The sequence below is a fragment of the Abramis brama genome (genome assembly GCF_963993115.1).
Source record: "Abramis brama genome assembly, chromosome: 5".
Lineage (NCBI taxonomy): Eukaryota > Metazoa > Chordata > Actinopteri > Cypriniformes > Leuciscidae > Abramis > Abramis brama.
The window spans coordinates 39,772,798-39,797,045 of NC_139967.1; the positions used below are offsets into that span (position 1 = coordinate 39,772,798).

Below are 24,248 nucleotides of genomic sequence, written 5' to 3' on the forward strand. Positions count from 1 at the left end.
ATAGTGACAAATTGTATTTCTTGTGTGGTAATGATTTATCAATATTTAAGCAAATTAAAACTCATTTCCAACACAACCAATCATTTTGCCTAAACTAGTAACCCTAGTGTCTGAACAAGGTAATGAAAGACAATCCAGCTCAAAGACAACAGGGCAGGCAGAAATGTTTGTTTGCATCTGCATTTTAATGGGACAAAGCAAGAATACATAATTGTAAGATGAACATTATTTTTAAAAAAAATCCTCAAAACACAAGGTCTCGATTTATTCGTAGGCACTGCCTATGTTTAATGATCATCAGTTTCTTCAAATGAAATCAACTCAAATAAGGCAACACAATTGGTCTCGTGTATTAAAACTCCAATGGGCAACAGTGCAAAATTCCGATCCATTCAGGTTTCTCGTCTTGATACTAAATACTTCATTTAAAAAAAAAAAAAAAAAAAAAACAACGTTTCGATTTTATATACAGAATTAATCGCAATTCTAACAAAATGTCTGTTGCAGCACGAGTCAGCAACTTCTTCTCCAAGAGTTCTCTGGAAGAATCCTTAAACCGTATGGACCAGCATTTAACAGCGCCGCTAATGCCAAATAGTTGCAATGAAGCCCAAGCCCATTCCCCTCCCACCTATCCTCCCTCCCTCCATCCCACCTACAAAAAAAAGCAAGCAAGCAAGCATCCATAATCAACATCTGAATTATCTTTATATAGCGTCCCAACAGTTAAACACAGTTTGGTTATTTACATACAGAATGGTATACTGTACTTGTAAGCCCTCAAAAAAAGTGGAATGCAAAACAATTTAAAATACCTAAAATTTGCGTAACATCAAATTTTTGTGAAAACGTATTAATATTGTGCAATATTCACCTGCCTTCAAGGAAAAAAATGTGGCAGTCATCCCTGCAATTGGTTTAGTTTGAGAAATTGAATGTCTAATTAAAAAAATACAACAGTTGACATCCATTTTATTCATTTTATAAACAAACAAAAAAAAGTTGACATTTCACACGATTCGTTGGTGTCGTCGCTCCTCTCAACAAAACTATTTTGCTTTTAAAATGGCAAGTCCAAAAAAAAAGAAAAGGCAAAGCTTCATATATTACAAAATCAGCAGCTGAAATCGCTCTAAACAACCCCCAAAAAAAAGCAAAATGGAAAAGTTGCAGTTATTGTTGATTTTATTCATTTATAGTACTTTGAGTTAAAAATGGCATAGTCCTCTCCGAATAAGTCAGTCGGACACCAGGCCGAAGACTTGTGGATTTATGTGGGTGTGTGTTAATGTGTCTGAATATGCTTGTGTATCAGGGTGTGTGGTTTAATCCCAGTGTAGGGCAACTCGAGACCCCGCAATGACGAGCAAGATCTGCCTCAAAGTCTCAAACTCAAGGAAAATTACAAGTGGAGGGTGGGGAGGATCAGGGGAAAAAAAAAATGGCACACCCCCTCCCCATGCCAGGCATCTTGACGGGTGTTTGAGAATGGGATGGGGGTGGTGTGTAGATCCCTGCTGCGGCCGCAGTAGAGTGCTAGAGATGTTCATCGCCCCATCAGTGTGTGTGGTATCCTGCAGTGCCCATGCTGGACTGGTTGGCTAGCACGGTTCCATTGACTCCCTGCGCAGGCTCCACCACGCCTCCGTTACTCACAGCACTCACACCAGTCCACCCAGCGCCAGCCTGTAAGTGACTACAAGACAAAGTAGCTGATAGTTGGTGGAAGAGAAGAGAGCAATTATATATATTGTATATATTGGGTTTTTATACCAGAAACATTTTCATTCTAGGCTGGTGGCCCCTCATATTGATCATATTTGGGAGTTAAAAAGCCCTGCTTTAGACAACAATTGGTTCAACCTTTTTGACTCGAAGGCCCTACGTTTTCCAACACGAAATTCAAAGATAATTTGTGGTATTTCTGCTGTAACTGACAATGCTGCATGTCTTCAGACTTTATTAAACTGGGAGTATTGATATTAAATTAACCACACTTTATTTTGATTCCAAAAGTTTAAGAACTGCATGGGGGGAGGGGGTTCCAAAATAATTCAATTGAAATGCTAAAAAACATTTTAGTTGTAATAACCAAACAGAAACGGCTCTGTATAAACATAAATGTGATCTCCATTCGTTAGAAGCATAAGAGAACTTCAAACTTAAACGATTAGTTTACCCAAAATTTAAAATGATCCCATAAGTTACTCACCCTTCAAGTCATCCTATGTGTATCTGAATTTCTTCTTTCAGCCAAACACATTTCGAGTTATATTAAAAAAAACATTCCAAGCTTTATAATGGGAGTGAATGGTACCCTAAATTTACATTTTAATAAAGGCCTTCTGAAGCGAAGTGATGTGTTTTTGTAAGAAAAATATCCATATTTATAACTTTATAGACTATAATCAATGCCTTCCGGTAACGGCGGCCTCAAAATCTAAGGTCCAATTCACTCCCCATTATAAAGTTCGGAAGAGGATAATTTTTTAATTTTACTCCGATTGTGTTTGGCTGAAAGATAGATAGATTTTGGGGTGAACTAACCTTTTAAGCAATCAAAAGCAGCTGTTATAAACCTTAAATCTACATACTGTAAGGAGTTGGGGGGGGGGGGGGGGGGGGTTTAGCAACTTGAGTGGAAACCACAGTCTCTTCACACATTTTACACTAATTTATTTGGAGGAGCTTAGGAGCAAACTTTTTGCACACTGATCATAGTGTGGTAACACTGATTTCAGATTCACATGCCCCCAAACACCATGTGGAAAACAGCAATTGTAGATACAGCACACAGAGCAGTTTCTAGCAATTAAAACGCAATATTTGAGCTGAACAACTATGGAAAAATATGTATACATTTAGTGGTCGACCAATAAATGCCATTTTTTTAATCCGCATTGGCCACCAAGTGTCAGAAGCAGGAGTTCTATATTGACAGCGCCATGACTGACTTTGACAGCGCCAGCACTTAAGCAAAAGCTCCTGTTCCTCGATTTCATCATTTTTTTTTAAATCTTGTTTAACAGTTGTTTAAAATCATTTAACAAATGTTTGAAGCAAGTAAACAAAAGGTATATGAATTAGTATTATTAGTAATTGAAAGGCTACAGCAATAATACTTTCTCATTCTATTTTTCCCAGTCATCACTGGACACGCACGACCGACAATATTAAAATCTGATTGATTTCAAACTATGCTGCGCAATTTCCAGTTCACTGTGTACTGCATGTAAAATTAGCATTACCTGGTCTATATTTGAGAAAATATGATGTCCAGAGCAGACACTTACCAGGTAACCAAGCACACTGCTTATAATGGACTTAGTTTGTATCTTATACTCAAAAAGCAAGTAAATCTTAATCTTTTTTATTCACGCTTTTTACAAATGCTAAACGATTGCTAAAATGCAATCTTCTTCATTGCAAATGGAGGTATGAAGATCTGTAGACTTACTTGAAGCCCTGTTGGTTCCAAGCCTGTCCGTACACGCCGTAAGTAGGTACCTGCCAGCCGTTAGGGACATACTGACTAATTTGTTGTGCGTTGCCGTACCACTGTCCCCACTGGCCGTATGGCTGTGCGGCGAAACCAACTTTGTTCTGCTTTAAGATCAGAAAAATACAGAACATAAAATCACATGCCTATCATTTACATATGTTTATTCTCATTATGTTGGCAACAATACTTCACAAGCATGAATTCCACTATCACTTTTAATATTTTACTGTAACATTTCTTGAATAAATCAGGGGATGAGAACATACTACTGCTCACCTGGGGTACCTGCACCTGCTGCATGGGGGTCACCATGTCCGTAGTCTCTTTACCCCAGTAACATTTCACTAGGTGTCCTTCTAAGGATGTGCCATTAACAGACACTATCGCATGAGCTGCACTTTCATGAGAGTTGAACCTACAGAGATGAAGATTGTTATATCATCCTCTGCCGTTAGGATGTGTTACCACCACGTTTCACTTAAATAACAAACATACCTCACGAACGAGTATCCTTTGTCTGGGAACACTCTAATTTCCATTATTTGGCCAAAGGGGGAAAAGGTCTGTCTCATGAGTTGTTCTACAGCAAAAAGAGAAGAGGAGCTCATTACAAAAATCACTTTCCATTAGAATTAGCTTGCATTCAAAAGGGTTACACAGAGAAGTCCAAAAAACCCTCACCTGTAAGGCCTGTAGTGACTCCACCACAATAAACTGTGCAGTTGCTGGGGCTGGACTGGTTCACTACCTCATCGAACGACAAGTGCTTTGTGTTTGCTGTGAATTTGATTAAAGAAATACTGATTAACCTTTACAGGTCTCTGTACTTTTCAAGTTCATACACCCTTAAAAACAAAGATATGGTCCATCTATAATACCCTTGTATCAAACCACTGCAACAGGATCGACGTAATGGCAAACACGTTCTTGCAAGTCATTAACGTCACACATGGAGTGACATGTTTTGACATGCCATAATACAACTGAATGAGCTTTGACTTTGTGGATGACTTGGATTAAACAAATCCAAAAGTCCTGCGGACTACTTTAATACTGCTCGTCTCATTCTTGGAGCTCAGCGGCCCAAGCCACCATAATGAAAAAGCGCACTCTAGATGTTCATACAGGTTTGGAACAAAGGTTAAAGTAAATGACAATTTTCCTGTTTGGCAGAACTAACATTTTAGCATGAGTTAGGTAGGGGTTTCATGATGGTGGAGATATCTGGCAAATGCATATGAATACTCACTTTCATAGGTGGCTTTAGGCGCTGGGGGTTTTCTTGTAGCCCAGTTAGTCCTGATCTGCCTGCCGCCCAACCACTGACCTCCCATCTGCTGAATGGCATTCTCTGCATCCTGTAAACCAGTGCAAAAACATCAGCATTACAAAAGCTTCCAGGATTTCACACACCCTGGTTCTGCTAAGTTAAAAACCTGCATTTCCTGATGTTGGAATTGTGACTCACCCATTTGTTGAAGAATGAAACAAAACCATAGCCTTTTGACTTCCCCGTCGCCATGTCTTTCACTACACGTGCATCTCTGAGAAAAAAAAGAGCAAAAGTTGAAAGTTTTGAGAAAAGAGAGACCATTTAAATTACAATGAAATACTTGAGATAGAATGATTTTTAAACATCACTGAGGGTAAAGTCTTTAAATGTTATGATGTGCAAAACAAAACACTGCTGGCTATCGAAAAAATGCTTGTTACTAAATAAAACAATTTTAAGTGTTAATAAGACAAAAAGAAAAAACTGACAGTGCCAGAAAACCATTTCTATGAGTTTAAATCCTACACTATTTAACAAAGCAAATAATCAGATATCTGCATATTTAAAAAAAAAACTGAGTTATAAAACCAAACCGAAAGTGGGGTAATGTAGACGTTGACCGTATATGATCACATATGAGATATATATAAAGGCAAAACAGTCAAAGGCATTTGCATAATTGTACACTAAAGCCAGTATTGTGTAAGGTAATTTAAACAGACTCAATGACTCAAAGTAGTTGAATTCACCATTGGGTGTGGAAAAAGGGATTTTCTTTATTTAAAATGCATCGTGTCACTTACGATATCCTCCCAAAGGGTGCAAAGGCAGCTCTGATATCATCAGTGGTGATTTCTGGACTGAGGTCTCCAACAAAGACGTGGAAGTGATCTAAAAAGCACCAGACAAGAATTACTTGGATTGAAGAATTAATTTCTAATAATTCAGACATTCAGTGGGTATAAATTAGTGACAGTCTATTAATCAGATGATATCTGGCCTTCATTAGGCATTGAGGAACATGAAAAGCAACTCACTGCTTGTGTCTTTTTTCTGGCTGCTTGGTGATGTAGCCCAGTTCACCTTTACCTCCTAGGAGAAGGGTATAGGGAGGAAAAGATGGAAAGAAATGTTAGAAATGATAAAGACATGTTCAAGTCGCTGCTCTCTACTTATCTGACAATAAATCACTCTCCTTAACAAAATGGATGTTTGAATGTACAGCAGAGAGGAGGGAGACCTGACGATACTCAATTCACACTTAGCTGTCCTAGTGAGAACTTATTTGAACAAGCAAAACAATCTTGGTAGTAAAAAGGTCCAAATAACAAGGGACTTACAAAACAAGTGAAATTACCAACTTGTATTACTCCTCAAATGGTCCTTCATTACCTGTTGAGGATAAAATATTTTGTACTGAATAGGCATAAGACGCTTAATCTGCCTCTAATGTATAATCTATTGGAAAGAGACTTGTGGATTCAAATTCTAGATATCTGAAAGAATAATATCGAATACACACTACTGGTCGAAAGTTTGGAGTCAATAACTTTTTTGAAAGAAATTAATTCTTTATTCAGCAAGGATGCATTAAATTGATCAAAAGTGACACCAAAAAAAACTTTACTTTTACAAAAAGTTGCTTTTTTTCTTTGGAACTTTCTATTCAAAGAATACTGAAAAAAATGGATGGATACCACAAAAATATCTAATCGGCATATTGGAATGATTTCTGAAGGATCATGTGACACTGAAAACTGGAGTACCAATGCTGTAAATTCAGCTTTGCCATAACAGGAATAAATTACATTTTTAAATTTTATCAGTATAGTTTTATTTAATGCCATGTCAACTTCTGTGGCTATCTTCGTGGCAAAAACTGAATTACAAAAATACAAATTACATATATAAAATAAAAACCAAGCAAACAGAAAAAAAAAGCAAACATTACAAATTACTGTTTTTAGGCTGTTGTTGTTTTTAACAAAAGCAGAATTGGTAAGCATAAGATGTTTTCTGTCAAAAACATCAAAGTCTTACCAACTCCAAACTTTTGAATGGTAGTGTATATGACAAAACATCTTGAAGCATAAAATTAAAAAGCTATACAGGTGATATGACTAAGAATGTGTCTTGCGTACAATAAAAAAAAAAAAAGTGGTAATGGTTGGTGCGTTAAGTGAATTTGACTGGATTTCATGCCTGTGCTTAAGCATAAAATTCACATTTCAAGGAAGCAATTCATCAAACAATGAACATACAAAAGCATGGATCAACAAGGTCAGGCCACAGAGCTCAATCTTTTCATGAATGATGTAGCATTGTCACTAATCATTATTTTGGCAAATCTGAGTAAACGATAATGAGATTTATATGGCTTGATACATGAAAAAAAGTGAAAAACCTCTGGTCAACATGAAAAATGTCAAAATCTCTCTCTCAGTGCACATTGCACATCCAGTACACAGGCATTCTACTTCACAAAGTTTGCAGAAGATCTGAACTGTTCCACCCTCCCGTCCCAGCCCAACTCACCCTGTAGATACGATAGCTTACCTTACCCATTATTTTACGCCCATTCATGGCTGCGAGTGAGGCCGCTGCGTGCCTATGCTCGAAGAACTCCACAAAGCAGTATGGATCGTTACCTGCCGTCTGAAGGGAAATTTGTGCGATTAGACTACATTAACTTATTTAATGAAAGCCTTGACAATTTTTATGGCACATTTTGTCTTAAAAAAAAATAAGTATCAGATAAAAGCCCCTTGTCTTTTCTACTGGTTAAGTAACTGCTGCAAGAAACCTTGTAGTGTGTGTGTGTGTGTGTGTGTGTGTGTGTGTGTGTATATATATATATATAGCTATATATATATATATATATATATATATATATATATATATATATATATATATATATATATATACACACACACACAGACACAAGTTGCGTAATATAATATTTTTTATAAAGCATTGAGATGCTTGCGCTTGAATGGTGAGCTACACAGAATTATTTCAAAATATCTGTCTTGGCGAGTATTCACGTAAACAGTCGGTTACGTCTTAAGTGAATGCAAGCAGTCTTAGATCCATGTATTAGGTCTTAATTTAATTTAATAAACCTGCTGCTGTCTGTCATTAATGTTAATAAAACAACAAAATAAAAGATGGAATCACTCTCTGATCTTGACTGAATAACTTTTGTAGCTTTAATAATAATCAATTTAGTTGTAATTAACACTAAAAACTACAGACATAAATCTGAAAATTCAATTTCTATATTTCTTATTATTTAACTTGTGTTAGATATAAAATGAAAAATTTAAAGTGCTGCTCAATCCATTTTTTTCTTATATTGTATATACTTTGTTAATTGCATCTTTGTTCTAATTTTTAATAAAGATAAAATAACAAAAAAGACTATATTGTAGTTATTAATATAGTGATTATTATTAATAAATTGAAGGAAAAGATGCATAGCAATGCATAGAGAATAGTTTTAGAATTAAATCATTACCCTTGGAATCATAACCGAATCATGAGGCAAGTGAGGATTCACACCTCTACTAGTATCGAGATGCTTATGAAAAACAAGAAAAACAAGTTACTGGTGCAAGAAATAAAAAATATCAATGCTAAATATATATATATTAAAAAAAGATGCATTTCTCTAAATGCTGAAAGACGGCATTAGCACACAACTTGCTGTATACGCAAATTATATACTCACATCCACAATCATTTTACAGCTCTTACAGGGGCCAATTTGACCAAAGAGCTGCATAATAAGGGCCTCGGTCACATCCCGTGACAGGTTTCCAACATACCTGCAAAAAAAGAGGGATATGGACATGACAATGAGTGACGGGTTGAACAGAAGACATTTAAATTTATAAATGTATACAGTTATAACGGGGGGACCATGAGTGCAATCTTTGCCATCTTCAAGCACCTGAGTTACAATGATCCAACTAATCTACATTACAAAGGAATTAAGTAGGCATGAGGACCCACGGGCCGTTACTTAACCTTAAAAAACCTCATCCAGCAATGAGCTGCTTATCATGAATACAGGTTTGAAACAAAGAGATGACAAAACAGAAGCACGCACGAGCGCACAGGCAGCGCGCGACCAGCAACAAAAGCTCTTGCGCTGTCGGATACGAGGGACGAAAAGCCAGATATGACCAAAATATGCACAATTTGTACATTTTTATCCCGTATGTACACACTGGCGACGTGTCAATTGAATAAGCATGCTGCATTTACAGAAGTAACGTTAAAGCTTTACAAATACGTCAATGAATACACTAGACGGGTTCTTTGTCTAGCAATTCCCTAACGACAATGAGCTTTCAGTAAGTACAAGGCAACTTCACACACTCAAACACAGACAGCAGTGTGTGAGAGCGGCCCTGCTGTGGCCTCAACAGGCCTGCTGCAGTTATCTAAATTAACTCAATAACTAGCACATGGTGTATGAAATTCTTTGAAATCACACGACTGCCCTGTACTTAACAGTCTTGAGCGCTAGATATACGTTAAAGTCAATCACTTTTTCCAGCAATCAGAGCTTTTGTTTGGGACACAGAAAATGTACACGTCTGCTTTGTGGTTGCATTTCCCTTAGCATCACACTCGAGACTGTTAAGGGCTAGAAATGACTTAAGCAAAATGACAAAACGGAAAGTGCTTTTTAAAAAGCTATGGTATGAATGACTTGATCTGATATGAAGTTTTCTGTCTAACGTGTTGGCGTACAATGCCGATATACGTACAGGGTCTTGGGCTGCTCGTCGTCCATCATATTTTCCCGATCGAATTAAGACAACGAACCCTGAGAGAAAATCCTCTTGTGTATATTTGAGATGATCTCGAGTTCCAGTCTCGCTCTTTCCAGTGTTGTTACCCTCTCTGTTCTCCGCCAAACCTGTTATAATGAGAGTAAATGTGAAATGCCGCCTCGGCTGACTCCAGTTATGAACAATGGAAAGGCGACATAAGATGGCGGAGGAACCGGACCGGAAATGCAAGAGCGCATGCGCGTACGAACTACAAAGCGCACAAAAAAGCAAGCTTTGAAAATGCGTCTGACCACCGCACTGTACATTAAATAGAAATGTTTTTACAGTATGCACAGGGTTTAGAATGGTATAACAGTAATAGACTAGGAAAAGTCAGTGAAATATTTAGATTTACAGAGAAAAAATTTAATGCGCCGCCCGGGAATCGAACCCGGGTCGCAAGAATGGGAATCTTGCATGATACCACTACACCAGCGGCGCTGTGTATGCAACTGTACATATGTTGTATATAGGCAATTTCCGTCACAGTAAAAAAACATCAAGCTTTGATAAATCATAATTATGACATACATATGCATACATAAAAGGTCGATATTATGATATACTAATAAGTAATTATTGAAAAATAAAAAGTAAAATTACGGCATAAAAACTAAATAATGAAAAAAATCTACTTTTCCTGTCACAACGTTTTAACTCATCATTTACATTTATATTTAATTATGAATAATTCTGATAAATGTAATTAATAATTCCGAAATAAATAATTACTACTTATATGTCAAAATGTCATATTTCATAAATATGACTTAGTATGATGTTGACTTTTTGTCTAATAATTATGACTTTTATGTCATATGATTTACCAAAGCATTTTTATTAGGTGACAAAAATTGTGACGATTTGCTTTTGGTTTTATTACATCGCAATGAATTTGGCTCCTTCAAAATATGACACGCAAAATGTTGTTGTTAACAAGGTAGCCAAGGCAACACTGCAACCATGAAGAGGTAGCCTACGTCACTGCCACATGCAGTGTGTGTGGACTTTTTGCGTTGTGCGAGACTGTGCTGAACCTGAACGCATCAGTATGCCTATACTCAAAATTCCTGTCAAACATTATTTAGGAATAGTTTCTCAGTCTCAACAAAAGGATTTAAAAAAACGTTTCAGAAAAAGGGCCGAAGAAACTGATACTGCAAGAACCTCCAGTGTCAGAAGGTATTTATCGTTAAACAAATTAATCGCAAATGATTTATTGTTTGCTGCAGTACTGACGCCAAAATGAACTATTTTTATTATTAAACTGACATTGACTATGACATTTTCCTATTATAGGAACCCCTTTGAAACAACACAAGGCTTCGTTGAAAAATACAATCAGGCACAAGGCTCCAAGGAGCAGGAAAAGTATGAAAATCTCGCAGATGTGTTTCTTATTCGATGCAAGGTATTAAATGTTTTCTTTATGGTTTAAATGCCCTAATTTGGTCTAAATCAATTCAATGCATAAACTGCTTAGGCTACTCTTAAAATTAAGTCATCTACTTGTTATCTTCAAGTCTGTTCCTAACTTTTTAAAGTCAGTTACATAAAAAGGTAGATCGGTCTAATTTTAATTTAAAAGAATGAAGACTGATTAAGTTACCTCTTGACTAATTGCTAGTGTGCCGAATTAGTTCTTAAGAGAGAGTCTTAACATAGTGGCTAAGTTTGTGCAACTGGCCACAGAACCCTCGAAAAGGGCGCCTGACTAGTTGTAATGAAATTGGAGCATTACTCTCTCCAGCCACAAGGTAGAGACAAACCTCTATTGATGAAAACACTCGATTTTTTTGTCCTCAGCGTCGTGCTGGATTTATATCTGTTGGTGAAGGCAAACATGTTGATCTCCCCGGGGCCTGGACACAGCTTCTTCTGCTCAGCTTGTGCAATGGAAAAGTTAGAAATGGTGTGTCAATGACTTGCAACGACAAACAGTTGTTGTTTTTTACAAAAAAATCATGGTACAATGTTACAGAATTCATAGTGAGAACAATAGGTTACTATCGTACTATCGTACTATTATCTGAAACATCTAGTGGAGAGATCCACCTATAATGGGAAGGGCATCCGTACCTGACATCTGCAGAAGCATCCAATTGCACCAAGTCTGGCTAGACAGACAGAAGCGCACAGCCAATGCCAGGTAAGGCCCCACCGTCTTATCTGAGGGCATATAACGCCTGCAAGCGCTGCTTTTCTCCAGTAAGTATATTCGCTTCTCGTGCGGCAAGTGGGGCAAAGCTGGTGGATCTCTCCACTCAATGTTTCAGAGAACCGGGGTTACGATAGTAACCTATTGTTCTCTCTCATCATCTCGTGTTTGAGATCCACCTATGAGAGAGACATGGACAGCTCCCCGATTGCCCAATACACTCACAGTGAGGTTCTGTAAGCCAGAGAAGGACGGTCGCCCCAGGGAGGCTGACACGCCCCATAATCATGAACCTGCAATCCTGACGCACACACATAACTGCTGTGCACATGCAGGACATGAAACATGTATGTGGCACACACACGATAATAACCCCAGCATATATGTGTATATTTACACCCAGGAAGGAATGTAAATGCATGCTTGGTGACAGGAATGTGCATGGCCTGCCGGCCCATTCATCCTATTCTTTTACTTCCAATGGGGTTGCAGGGAGGGGCTAAGAAGGCTAAGAAGAACTGAGCATTGATATGATGTGAGACCACGCCCATCGCACCACCGTTCAAACACTTGCCACTTACAACCATATAAGGGCCGTGTACAAACGGCCCTTGCATTCTGTATAGTAGCAATCACACGCGGCGAAAGCCCCAGTGTGCTTAGGTTCGTCCTCTCACAGGCCAGGCCCAGAGAGCCACCCTGTCCGGGTGTGGGTGATGAATCTCCCCGTTCGCTTGGGATAATAGGTCTGTACGGAGGGGGAGGCGCCACGGCTCGGCATATAACAGAGGGATTATCTCCGCCAGCCATGGTGCTTTGGGCCACCTGGGTGCTATCAGAATGAGAGACAGACCCTGCTCTCTCACTCTGGTCAGTGTGGGAATTATCAGGCACAGGGGAGGAAAAGCATACAGCAGCACTTTGGGCCATGGGTGGGCCAGTGCATCTACCCCGAGGGGTGTGTCCTCGCCCTTTTGCAAGAAGAACATAGGACAATGGTAGTTTTCGCGTGAGGTGAATAGATCTACGGTTGCCTGTCTGAATCTCATCCATAACATGTCCACTATCTGAGGGTGAAGGCGCCAATCTCCGAAAATTGGGTTTCCCCTCGATAGAAGGTCTGCGACTCTTTTCAGAATGCCTGGAACATGAGTCGCGCGTAACAACAGGAAAACCCGTCTGCTCCACACCAAAAGCTTGTGAGCTAGAGCATGAAGTTTCGACGAGCGCACACCGTCCTGACGGTTGATGTAAGCCACTGCCGTGGTATTGTCGCAGTGTATGAGCACATGATGTCCCTGCAGGCGAAGCAGAAAATGATTCAAAGCTTTCCATATGGTCATAAGCTCTAAATAATTTATGTGCGCTGAGCGTAATCTGCTCGGCCACAAACCGTTCACCGTTCTGCCCTCCTGGGTGGCACCCCAGCCTGTTAAGGACGCATCTGTCATCACAACTTTCCACATCATAACCGTCCCCAGAGGGGTTCCCTGTGCGTAAAACTCTGCACTCTTCCAGTGGCGCAAAGCTGCCGAACAGGCGCGCGTTACTGTTACAGAGCGGCAAAGATCGCGTATCAGGCTGAAATGTAGTGACAAAACCCATTTCATGAACACTCTCATTCTCAGGAGTCCCAGTGGCAAAACCTGGATAGATGAAGCCATAAGACCCTGCAGTCTGAGGCATGTGCGATATTGTACTTTCGCCCCCTCTCTGAACTGCGACAGACAGTTCATTAGAGAGAGAACGTGCTCTTGAGAGAGACACGCTCGCATGGAGACTGAGTTCAGCTCCAATCCCAGGAAAATCACATTTTGACTGGGTGTAAAATTGCTCTTGTTCACATTCACCCTGAACCCGAGAGATGTGATGTGTGCGAGCACACGGCGGGTGTCCTGCAACACTTTTCTCCTTCGATTCGGCTATAATGAGCCAATCATCTATGTATGTCAAAATCCTCAGACCTGACATTCTCATGGGTGCTAAGCCCGTCTCTGCACACTGACAGAAACTCAGAGGGCTTAACGAGAACCCAAATGGCAGAACTGTGAATTCGTAACATGTGCCTTGGTAGGCGAAACGAAGAAACTTCCTGGGTAGCGGATAAAAGCTTATGTGGAAGAAAGCATCTTTCAGATCGACCGATGTGAACCAGTCGTTCCGTTTTATGGTGCAGGCGAGCAAGCCATGAGTTAACATTCTGAAATTGTATTTTTGAGTCGGTGGGGGTAGGGTTCGACAGTCTTCCTGCCGCGGCGGGAGTCGAGTTCCCCCAGTGTTTAGCAGGAGGTGGGTTATTCTGCCGTGGGTAGGGTTTGTTGCGGGGCCTTTCCTTGCCCTGATGGAAATTTGGGGCCTGGTGTGGGCCTGCCTTCCTAGGAAGGCATAACTTGAAGGCCTCATCCTCCTTCTTTTTGTCGTCACATCATTGCTGCATCAATGCGACGGCAGGGCCAAAGAGAGCCCGGCCGGGCTCTACCAAAGCGCCTGCGATGCACCTCTTCTCACTGTCAGGAAGGCCCGACAGGTTAAGCCAGAGCGTGCACTCTCCCACCACAGAAAGTGCCATAGAGCGCCCGCAGGCTTGGACGGCCTGACGAGCGTTACAGAGGACGAGGTCGTTAACCGTAAGGATCTCCTTCCACAAGGGTAGAGAAGGGGTTCCCTTTTCCAGCTGTTGCCCTAATTCGTCCAAGATCTGCACCTGGTAAGCAGAGAGGAGGGAAGAGACTTTCAGGGCCCTGACAGCCAAGGCCGAGGACTTGTAAGCGGCCTGGTGAACTGAGGCAGAAAAACGGTCCATCTTGTTGGGCAAGACTGGCTTAGGGGGAGCGAGCAGCCCGCCCTGGGCGGGGTTAAGGTGCCTGGCTTTGGAAGGCTCGATAGCGGGGGGGGTCACCCATATCCTTCACACCAAGGCCCGTGAGACCGTGCTTGAGATTGAGCGGGTCGCTCCAGTTGTGCCTCATTTGCTTCGCGCAAGCTGGAAGGACGGGGAAGAGTTGTTTCCTCAGACCGGGAGGGGGTCCCAGCACTTTCCCGTCGTAAATGTCCCTTTCCTGGTCGGTGGCGCTCTGTGGAGCCGGCCACTCAATGTTGAGGCGAGCGGCTGCTCGCTCACACACTTCCAGGAGGATGGACTGAGGCAAGGCCGTGGGGGTGTAGGCCTGGGGAACACCAGAGGGCGGGATGGTTGCTCCTTGCTGTACGCATTCACGTGTTTTGGAGGAGGCGTGGCTTTGCTCTGAAGGGAGGGTTTGATCTCTTTCAAAAGCTAACTGGCTATTGCTAGCCACTCCGAAAATTACCTACCCTACCTTTCAAGACTGAATAATTGCAATATTCTCATACCATGGTTACTATGATTACTATGGTACATACATTTCCAAGAAACATGATAATTTGGTTCATTTTGTTAGAGAAAAAAAAAAAAGAAAGGTGATGCCCATGATTTTTTATTTTATTTTTTTTTTCAGATTCACTGGATGTCCTGGTCGTGTCATTGGACCATGCACCCATCCATGCAGGTCAGATCCCTGTGCTGTTCCACCTGGCAGAGTCAATCCAGTATTTCCTGTGCTCTGACACAACTCTGTCGGAAACTCCAAGTTCTTATAAGACGAGGATGCTGCAGGTATATGCTACACATATAAATTATCATTAAACATGGGTCCTTTATTATTGTAGTTACAGAATTACCCATATATAAGTCTTTATTTATATGTCTCTTTTTATATATAGTTCTGCTGACTTTTTTTTTTTTTTTTACAGCTTGGTTATTTGGTCTCTCTGAGGCTGTTCATCTTTCAACTGACTGGTAATTTAAATGGACATCAGCTAAGCAGCATCTATCTTCACAGCTTAAAAGGTTTGAGCTTGTCTCAACTTAATCATTAGTGTAAAACAATAAAATGTTAAATTACATATTTTTGAGGGTTGTGACAAAATCATAAAATGAATCATGAATCAAAAAGTCTCTTGATCATAGCTGAAGCAAAGCAAAATAATGCTTTGCAAAAAAATAAAGCAAACATGACGAACAAATGAAAAGGAAGGAAGAACAAAAAATGAACATCCAGTGCACAAGACTATATACAAGCAAGAGTTCGGTGTCATTTGCCATCTCCACACAAATAATAGCCTAACACTCAAGCAGAAACAACGCAACCTCTGCATCTGTTTTCAGGGTCCGCTTTAGGGCGCTCCAGCGCTGGAAATTAATATTAACGCCATCCTTTTCTACAGTCTTTCTACAAATCTCCCTCTTGCTCACTCTCTCTCTTCCCCCCTCATGAGTGTAAACGCCCCCTACTGCTGAATGGCTACAGGTGTGTTGTGGTGCTCGGTCGGATCCACTTTCAACAGCGTTTTCTCAGAAATCGCTTAGCATCCTTTAACATAACATAGTATTATATAATATGTATACTATGGAAGCCTATTTTCGCAATATAAGGGAAAAAATCGTGCTTTGGTAAATCATAATGACATAAAAGTTCAAATGAGATACTAAGACATGAGATAAAACATTTAAATAAAAACTCAAATTTATGACTTAGTCCGTCAGAAATTGACAAAAATTATGAAATTATGAGATAAAATGTTGAAAAATAAATAACTCTTCAGTTGTCATTTTATCTAATTCATACTTAGTATTTCATAATTTTGACTGTCATAATTATGTTTAACAACCACTGATTTATATAGAATGGCATTATTATTATTTTTAGGTGGCAGAAATGGGCTTCCATAATTATGTTATTATGATATATTTATATTTTATTAAAATGATGGGTAACACTTTAGTTTACGATCCAGTTCTCACTATATTAACTAGTTGCTTATTAGCATGCATCTTACTAGTATATTAGCTGTTTATTAGTACTTATAAAGCACAAATTAATGCCTTATTCTGCATGACCATATTCTACATTCCTTAATCCCACTCAATACCTAAATTTAACTACCTTACTAACTATTAATAAGCTGTAATTAGGAGTTCTCTTACGAGAGGTCTCTCGTACTGCGTAAGTATCTTACGCTATGGGGAAATCTCTTTTCTGCGAGATACTGAAGCCAAAAATTATCCTTAATTTTGAAATTATGTAAAACGCGTTGCGGCAGCATGCAGGTATAGGCAAGACGGCTCGCGTGCCTATTAGCTGCCCTGCGGATCCAGATCCAATGGGGGCGCTTCGCGCACACTACGTCACGTCCCGCCGAAACTCACGTGGCGTGGGCCTAATAAATACGGCTTGATAGGCTGATACACTGATTTTCATCTCTTCAGCAAGCTTCACGCATCGCTGGATCCAGAGAAAAGAAGCCGCGCCGTTGAAAAAGCCTTCTGCGGGACGAACCCTTGCATCTGAAGCCGCTGGTCGACAACTCGCCGCCTTCAGTCGCCGTTCCTGCTACGCTATCCGGCGTACTATATCCTTTCTACTGCTCAGTGTGTGTTCGCCTCCACGACGCACACTCCCTTTCTAAAAGAGCGAGCGTCTTTATCAAGATGCCTCGTACCTTCTGTGGCTCGTGCCGAGCCCCACTCAGCGACGGGGACCGCCATGTCATCTGCGCTTCCTGCCTGGGTGAGGATCATGCAGCTCTCGCGCTCGCTGACGGCGGCTGCCCTCACTGCAAGCTTTTGCCCATGGTGACTCTGAGGACTCGCCTGGCATTATTCACCGAGTCTGCACCTCTGCCCGCTGCGACGCCGCGCCGCTCTCAGCGGGTCCCTGAACCTCCTACAGCCTGTGGAAGCTCGCCGGTTCGCCCGCTAGCTTCCCCGCCTGCTTCGCCTGAGTCTCTATCCGCCGGACAGCGGCCGCCGTCTGCCGCCGCTTCCGTTATGGATGACGACGAGGAAGCCGTGTCTGTGGGGGATGACAGCTGCTCTATCCTGGCGTCGGGCAGTGAGGATTGGTCGAGCTCTGTGGACCTCGCCCCCTCTGCTCGCGAATCGTCTGGGAAACGGGCCAGCATTGAGTCTGAGCTGACGCGTCTACTCACGCAGGCCGTGGCGAGCCTCGGCCTTGAGTGGGCGGCGCCCGCGGAACCCGCGCTCAACCGGCTGGATGGATGTTTCCTGCAAAGGGACCGCGTTTCACAGTCTTCTAGACCGTGCCTTTCTTCCTGAGCTTCATGAAGAAGTCGCAAAATCCTGGAACGCACCCTTCACAGCCAGAGTACGCACCTCTGTTTCAGCAGCATTCTCTGTGGTCGACGATGCTAAAAACAGAGGCTATCTCTCTCTTCCTCCAGTGGAAGAAGCTGTAGCAGCCCATCTTTGCCCGCCCTCTGCTGGACGGCGTGCTAAGACGGCGCTGCCTTCTAAAGCTTGCCGCACTACGTCAGCTATGCACAGTCACGCTTACACCGCCGCTGGACAGGCTGCATCTGCGTTGCATACAATGGCCGTTTTGCAAATCTTCCAGGCCGACCTTCTCCGTAAACTGGATGAGGAAGGACCGGAAGCTATCTGTGTGCCGGACCTGAGAAGCGCCTCGGATTTGGCTCTTCGCGCCACTAAGTCCGCTGCACAGGCCATAGGGCGAATCATGGCTTCTCTCACCGTGGCTGAGAGACACTTATGGCTAACGCTCTCTGAGATGCCGGACTCTGAGCACTCCTCGTTCCTCGACGCCCCCATCTCTTCTGCCGGCCTCTTCGGGTCTTCCGTCAAAGATTTCGCGGATAGATTCGCTGAGGTACAGAAAACATCACAGGCTATGAAGCACTTTTTACCAAAGCGCTCTAGCTCCGTAGCAGGTCGCTCTAAACAGCCGCCGTCTGCTCGCAGCACCCAGCCACAGCCTCAGCCCGCTGCCGCTTCGCAGCGCCGACAGGCCCGCAACACGGGGTTGCCACTAGCCGCCGCCCCCCGCCGCGTGGGCCCCGGCCTAAGACCGAGATAAAGCCCGAGGCCTCAAAGTCTTCCTAGCCAGCCTAGGAAAACGACGGTGTTCAAGTCCCGCTGCGGCCAGACTTCCACCAAAACTTCTCGCTCGTTCAGTTCCAGTAAATGCGACTGTTCCAGTGTATTCAGCAGTAAACAAATCGGTACCACAGCCTGTTTGCCTGCACACAAACGCCGTTTTTACGGCGACCCAGATAAATCCCATAAAGAGTGTATTTTCTGGTATTCCGGTCACGGCCGATGGTGTTATGAGTGTAGTAAAAATGCCCACAACCCAGTGTTCATTCCTACACACAAGCACAGCCCACCAAAATACAGGGCTCGCACACATAAATTCGACTCATGTCGATTGTGCATCAAACGTAGTGAATGTGCCCACGTCCCAGTGCCCACAAACACTACACACTGTTTCAGTAAAAACGGTGTGTTTCAGTAAAACACACGGTTTCAGTAAAAACGAAACTAACACACATACAGTCAGCTCACGCCGACGGTGTTTTCAGTGCAGTAAATGTGCCCACTGTCCCGCGCCCACATTCACTCACGGACACCCCCCGCTCGCTCTCCCTCGGCAACCCGCCGTAAGAGAGTCGAGCGCGGACAGGCTGCCCGCTGTGATCAGCGCGCCCCCCGCCTCGAACGCTACAAGCGCGATGTTTGTGTTTCAGCACACCGGAGCTCTCCGGTCGCCACCATATCGCGGCCAGAGCCCAGACTTCATTCAACCCCTAGCTATTCATGCAAGTGCGTGGGCTACGTCTGGCCCCGTTGCCCGCTCTATGCTTTTCCCCCAGTTGCGCTCCTGCCTCAGGTACTAGAGCGAATCAGGGAAAACGGATGCTCAGTGCTACTAGTGGCTCCGTTCTGGAAGAACCAGGCTTGGTTCCCAGTTCTGATGCAGCTGTCAAGCACTCCCCCATGGCCGATACCAGTGAGGAGGGACCTCCTCTCTCAGGCCAAGGGCTCGATCTGGCATCCTCGCCCGGAGCTGTGGTCCCTACATGTGTGGGCCATCAATGGGTACCCGCTAACCTCCCAGTGGGAGTGTTGAACACGATCACGCAGGCTAGGGCTCCGTCTACTAGACGGCTCTACTCCTCAAAATGGTCTGTGTTTTCTAGCTGGTGCACAGCTCGTGGTATATCACCCACAGACTGTGGAGTGACAGAGGTTCTCTCCTTCCTACAAGAGCTACTGGACAAGGGTAGAGCCCCTTCCATGCTCAAGGTGTATGTGGCGGCTATAGCGGCGTTTGCTAAACCAACGCTTGGCCAGTCACTGGGGAGAAACGATCTGGTCATCCGCTTCCTTAGAGGAGCTAGAAGGTTAAATCCTCCCAGACCCCCCTCAATGGGGCCCCCATTCGAGCCAATACAGTCAATAGAAGTCAAACACTTGTCTTTCAAGACAGCGTTTCTTCTGGCTCTCGCTTCTGTGAAGCGCGTAGGGGACTTGCAAGCGCTCTCAGTAAGCGCAACATGCATGGAATTTGGGCCAAATGACTCGAAGGTCTTACTCAAACCAAAGCACGGATATGTTCCTAAGTCCCTCAACACACCGTTCAGGGCTCAGGTGATTTCTCTGTCGGCTCTGCCGGTCTGTAATGAGGAGAAGGACGCCAGCTTCCTTTGCCCAGTCAGGGCATTTAGAGCTTATGTGTCACGCTCAACCGTCTTCAGACAGACGGAGCAGCTCTTCGTTTTGTTCAGCGGACGTTCTAAGGGACTAGCTGCACCGAAACAGACCCTATCCAGGTGGATAGTTGATGCTATAGCGCTGGCTTACACTTCTAAGGGCCTGCAGTGCCCATTAGGTGTCAAAGCGCACTCCACTAGAGGCATGGCCTCATCGTGGGCTTGGTATAGCGGGATTGGCTTGCAAGATATCTGTATGGCGGCAGGCTGGGCCTCCCCATCTACATTTATAAGGTTTTATAACCTAGAGGTTCCCGCTTTGCAGGCTAAGCTACTTTCGGTCCAATAAATCAGAACTACCTGCCCCGACGCTATCGGCTCAGAATTCTGAAACTGCTTGAGCAACGCTCGCAGATCGATCAAATATCTCTAATGGGCAGTTTTAAAGGGATACTTCAGGATTTAGCATTAAGCTTTGTATTAGTAGAAAACCTGTAGTATTTTCGAATTACCATGCTTTCCACCCTCATATCCCCCTGAGACAAGAGATTTATGTATTTTTTGTCTGGAAAAAATCCTCAGATGACGCAAAAATCGTCATTTTGCGTCATCAGAGGATTTTCTGGTCAGAGGCTAAAGACTACAGCCAGTAGAAGACGTTGTTCCGCATGTTTTCAGCCCGCCCATAGAGGGAGGGATCTCACTCACAGAATGTACACAGTGTCAGCCGTCTTTCTTTGGAAGCTAAGCTAGCAGGCTCTTGTTCTGTGGAGAAAGCTGAATAGTAGGAGAAAGCTGAGTAAGTAGGGGTTACCATCCTCCTTTTCCCGGACTTGTCCGGCGGGCGAGATCGTTCAAAATGTACGGGATTCAGCTTTTGCGTTCTGCGGTCGCCATTCATTGTTTACATGCACACCTCTTGTTTCAATCTAACTGAATTCATTCCGATTGGTGAATCTGAATGTAGTGTTTACATGAACGCTAAACACGTGATCGGTTGATGTGCGTTTTACCATTGCTAAGAAAATTCCTGCTCCTCCGTGAGAGATGCAAGACCCGGCGCGTCTCAGTAATGACGCCACCGGCCTCGCGCCGTTCTCCCGCGGCCGTCAGCCTCGTCCTGCTTGCCACAGTAAACATGATGAATGAATGGCGACTGTAGAACGCAAAAGACGAATCCCGGACATTTTGGGCGATCTCTAAATCCCTGGCAAACTCATCACGTAGGCTAGCCTTGTTGTTTTCAACTGCGCTGTCTTACCGGTAGGCGTGGCCTCCTAAGGCAGCGAAGCAAGTGCATTCTGGGAGCTGTTGTCTTTCATCCACATAAGCCAAAAATACATTTTCTGGCTTTTCTCAGTCTAGAAAGCTCCAAATTCAAAAATTTCTTCACATTTCTTCTACTTAAATGACCTATTTTAAATACACATTCATCTTCCCAGAGGTGAAGTATCCCTTTAAGACCCATTATATTCTTTTGTCCAGGCCGATTTCTCGCCCTAGCAGTGTGAAACAATATAAATGGCCCCTTATCAGGTGCTATTCATTCAGGGATGACGCTTTCAGCCCTCTTCCCATACTCTCTGTGAGTCCCTTGTGATTTTGCACTATATGAGCCCCGGGCACCTGCCCGTGGGACTTTGGTGTTGGATCTCAGCACGCACGGCGTTTTACACTGTGTTTCCCATAGCGTAAGATATTTACGCAGTACGAGAGACCTCTCGTAAGAGAACGTACTCGGTTACTAACGTAACCTCGGTTTTCTCTAGAAGAGGGAATGAGTACTGCGTATCTTTGCCGTGCATGCAACAAGCTCTGGTTCGCTTTGGCGATGAAAACCAGTGTATCAGCCTATCAAGCCGTATTTATTAGGCCCACGCCACGTGAGTTTCGGCGGGACGTGATGTAGTGGGCGCGAAGCGCCCCCATTGGATCTGACGTCACGGAGGCCTCTCTCGATAGGCTGCTGCAGTTGCCGCAGGGCAGCTAATAGGCACGCGAGCCGTCTTGCCTATACCTGCATGCTGCCGCAACGCGTTTTACATTATTTCAAAATTAAGGATAATTTGTGGCTTCAGTATCTCGCGGAAAAGAGATTTCCCCATAGCGTAAGATACTTGCGCAGTACTCGTTCCCTCTTCTAGAGAGAACCGAGGTTACGTTAGTAACCGAGTACGTTTTTTGAATGCAAAAGACACAGTTAATAGTAAGTCAAGAGTGAGAGCTGGACCCTAAACTAAAGTGTGACCAAGTGATGTATTGGGTTATAGAGTGAGGACATGTGATTCCACAGTTTAAAGGCGGGTGTACACGGTGCAAGTTCGGAGACTCGGGAGGTCGTGAGATATTGCACACGTTGCGAGTCAGTTTAACTGATAATCACGTCAAAGCAGCTGGTACACGGCACGACTGTCCTGCATGAATTTTATCCTGAGCCGGCAGCAATCACATGAGCTTTCGCGCTAAACACAGAGACTGTCAATGTTGCATGCAGGCAAAGCTTCAGATAGAAAAATGATTTGTTGAAAAGCAGAGAGTAGCCATTCCTTTCAACATAAAAACTTAAAAGAGAGAGAGAGAGAGAGAGAGAGAGAGGTGTGTGTGTGTGTGTGTGTGTGTGTGTGTGCATATGTGTGTGTGTGTGTGTGTGAGAGAGAGACAGTGTATGCGCACGCTGTATGGTTGCTGCCACTGAGGTATAGCCCCGACGTGGTTGTGTATGATTCGGCAATAGGGGACAGCTGGTGAAAATCGGGCTGACTCCCCGAATTTTTTAAAAATGATCGGGAGGTCGGGGAGGTGCTCATAACGTGCTCGGCTCGGCTCGTAATTCCTCTCACACGCTGTGAGCCGCGACCATGCGAGCATCACCGATTCCACTCGATTTCTCCCGAGTGAAAAAAATCATCTGCGAGCTCGTAAAAACAGCAAAAATCGCACCGTGTACGCCCGCCTTAAATGTTGCAAATGGCAGGTGAAATTGTGGGGCATGTTTTGTCCAATGTCGCAAGAATCAGTGGAATGCATGTAAAGTTTGCAGCTGTCTTTATCTGTTGACAGGGCTGTTGAAGTGTGAAACACGCTACCAAGAGTTCCCGAACATGTTATTTTCTGTTCACTTCATGATGCGTGTCGGGGAGGTTCTGTGTGGTCTCAAACTTACCGAGGACACTTCAGTGCAGGTTTGAATTATATCAGAAAAGAAGTGCTGAACTGAACGATTCACTGTATTGAAAACTCTATTTGATTGACAGGTCTCTGTGGAAGCACAGGAGCATGGTGTTAACCAGGTCCTAAGGCAGTGCCTTTTCAGCTATCACTGTGTGCAAAACAATGGCACTCAGCTCTCTCAAGTGATCAAACAGCTTATGTTGCTGAGAGATAAACCTCAACAAGACAACTGGTGCGTGAAGTGTGTTTGTGAGATACTTTCCACAGGTTTTTATGTGATATAAGCAGCTTATAGGTGGAACTGTAGGTTAAAATCCCAGAGTAACATCAATCTTTTTTACCTCCACTGTTCTCAGGGTCGACTGTGGGTTAGGACTGATGATTCTGGGAGAGGCTGCCAAATCTAGCATGCTGTGCCTTCAGACCCTTATGAGCCTTCACATGGTCCAAACACAAGAAAGCACTCAGGTGCTTAAGAAAGTACTTATGAACTTAAAGGAGTAGTTTAAAAAAAAGTGAGAATCAGAAAGTAATATGGGTTTAGAACATCAAGATGGTGGGTCACTGACAAAGAGTGTCCAACAAAGATAAAAATGCATAGATCAGCTGTTTCTATGGGCTGCTATAAATCAACACTTGAGAGCTAGTTGGCTGTGCATCTGCAACCGTAGTTAGACGCATGTATGAATATCTATATCTGCAATAGACTTCAGCAGATGATTTTGCTGAACTAACACAATACAACAAATC

General features: G+C 43.2%; 2 protein-coding genes across 6 annotated transcripts in view; one reads left to right on the forward strand and one right to left on the reverse strand.

Moving 5' to 3' along the window:
• Window positions 1–164: 164 nt before the first annotated feature.
• Window positions 165–9,798, reverse strand: tia1 (TIA1 cytotoxic granule-associated RNA binding protein; the record flags this gene model as incomplete). Of its 5 annotated transcripts, none has more annotated exons than XM_084115403.1 (13): window positions 9,554–9,798; window positions 8,506–8,602; window positions 8,293–8,355; window positions 7,332–7,430; window positions 5,813–5,867; window positions 5,579–5,666; window positions 4,971–5,046; window positions 4,752–4,860; window positions 4,184–4,279; window positions 3,998–4,082; window positions 3,779–3,917; window positions 3,458–3,606; window positions 165–1,696 (listed from the first exon to the last, which is right to left on the reverse strand). In XM_084115403.1, the coding sequence occupies exons 1-13, from the start codon at window positions 9,580–9,582 to the stop codon at window positions 1,558–1,560; spliced, it is 1,224 nt and encodes a 407-aa protein (XP_083971529.1). In that variant the 5' UTR covers window positions 9,583–9,798. The 5 variants fall into 5 exon arrangements, with proteins under 5 accessions (XP_083971529.1, XP_083971530.1, XP_083971531.1 ...); XM_084115404.1 differs by having other exon boundaries at window positions 3,458–3,603; window positions 9,554–9,760; XM_084115405.1 differs by lacking the exon at window positions 8,293–8,355.
• An 872-nt stretch (window positions 9,799–10,670) lies between these two features.
• The window catches only part of tmem232 (transmembrane protein 232), a gene marked incomplete at its 5' end in the record, with an annotated part of 34,668 nt that continues 21,090 nt past the window's right edge, over window positions 10,671–24,248 (forward strand). The window contains 8 exons of the mRNA XM_084113312.1: window positions 10,671–10,801; window positions 10,919–11,030; window positions 11,426–11,531; window positions 15,254–15,411; window positions 15,549–15,645; window positions 23,388–23,509; window positions 23,582–23,730; window positions 23,855–23,966. Of these exons, the coding sequence (XP_083969438.1) occupies window positions 10,671–10,801; window positions 10,919–11,030; window positions 11,426–11,531; window positions 15,254–15,411; window positions 15,549–15,645; window positions 23,388–23,509; window positions 23,582–23,730; window positions 23,855–23,966 (987 nt within the window). The remainder of the gene's footprint in view (window positions 10,802–10,918; window positions 11,031–11,425; window positions 11,532–15,253; window positions 15,412–15,548; window positions 15,646–23,387; window positions 23,510–23,581; window positions 23,731–23,854; window positions 23,967–24,248) is intronic.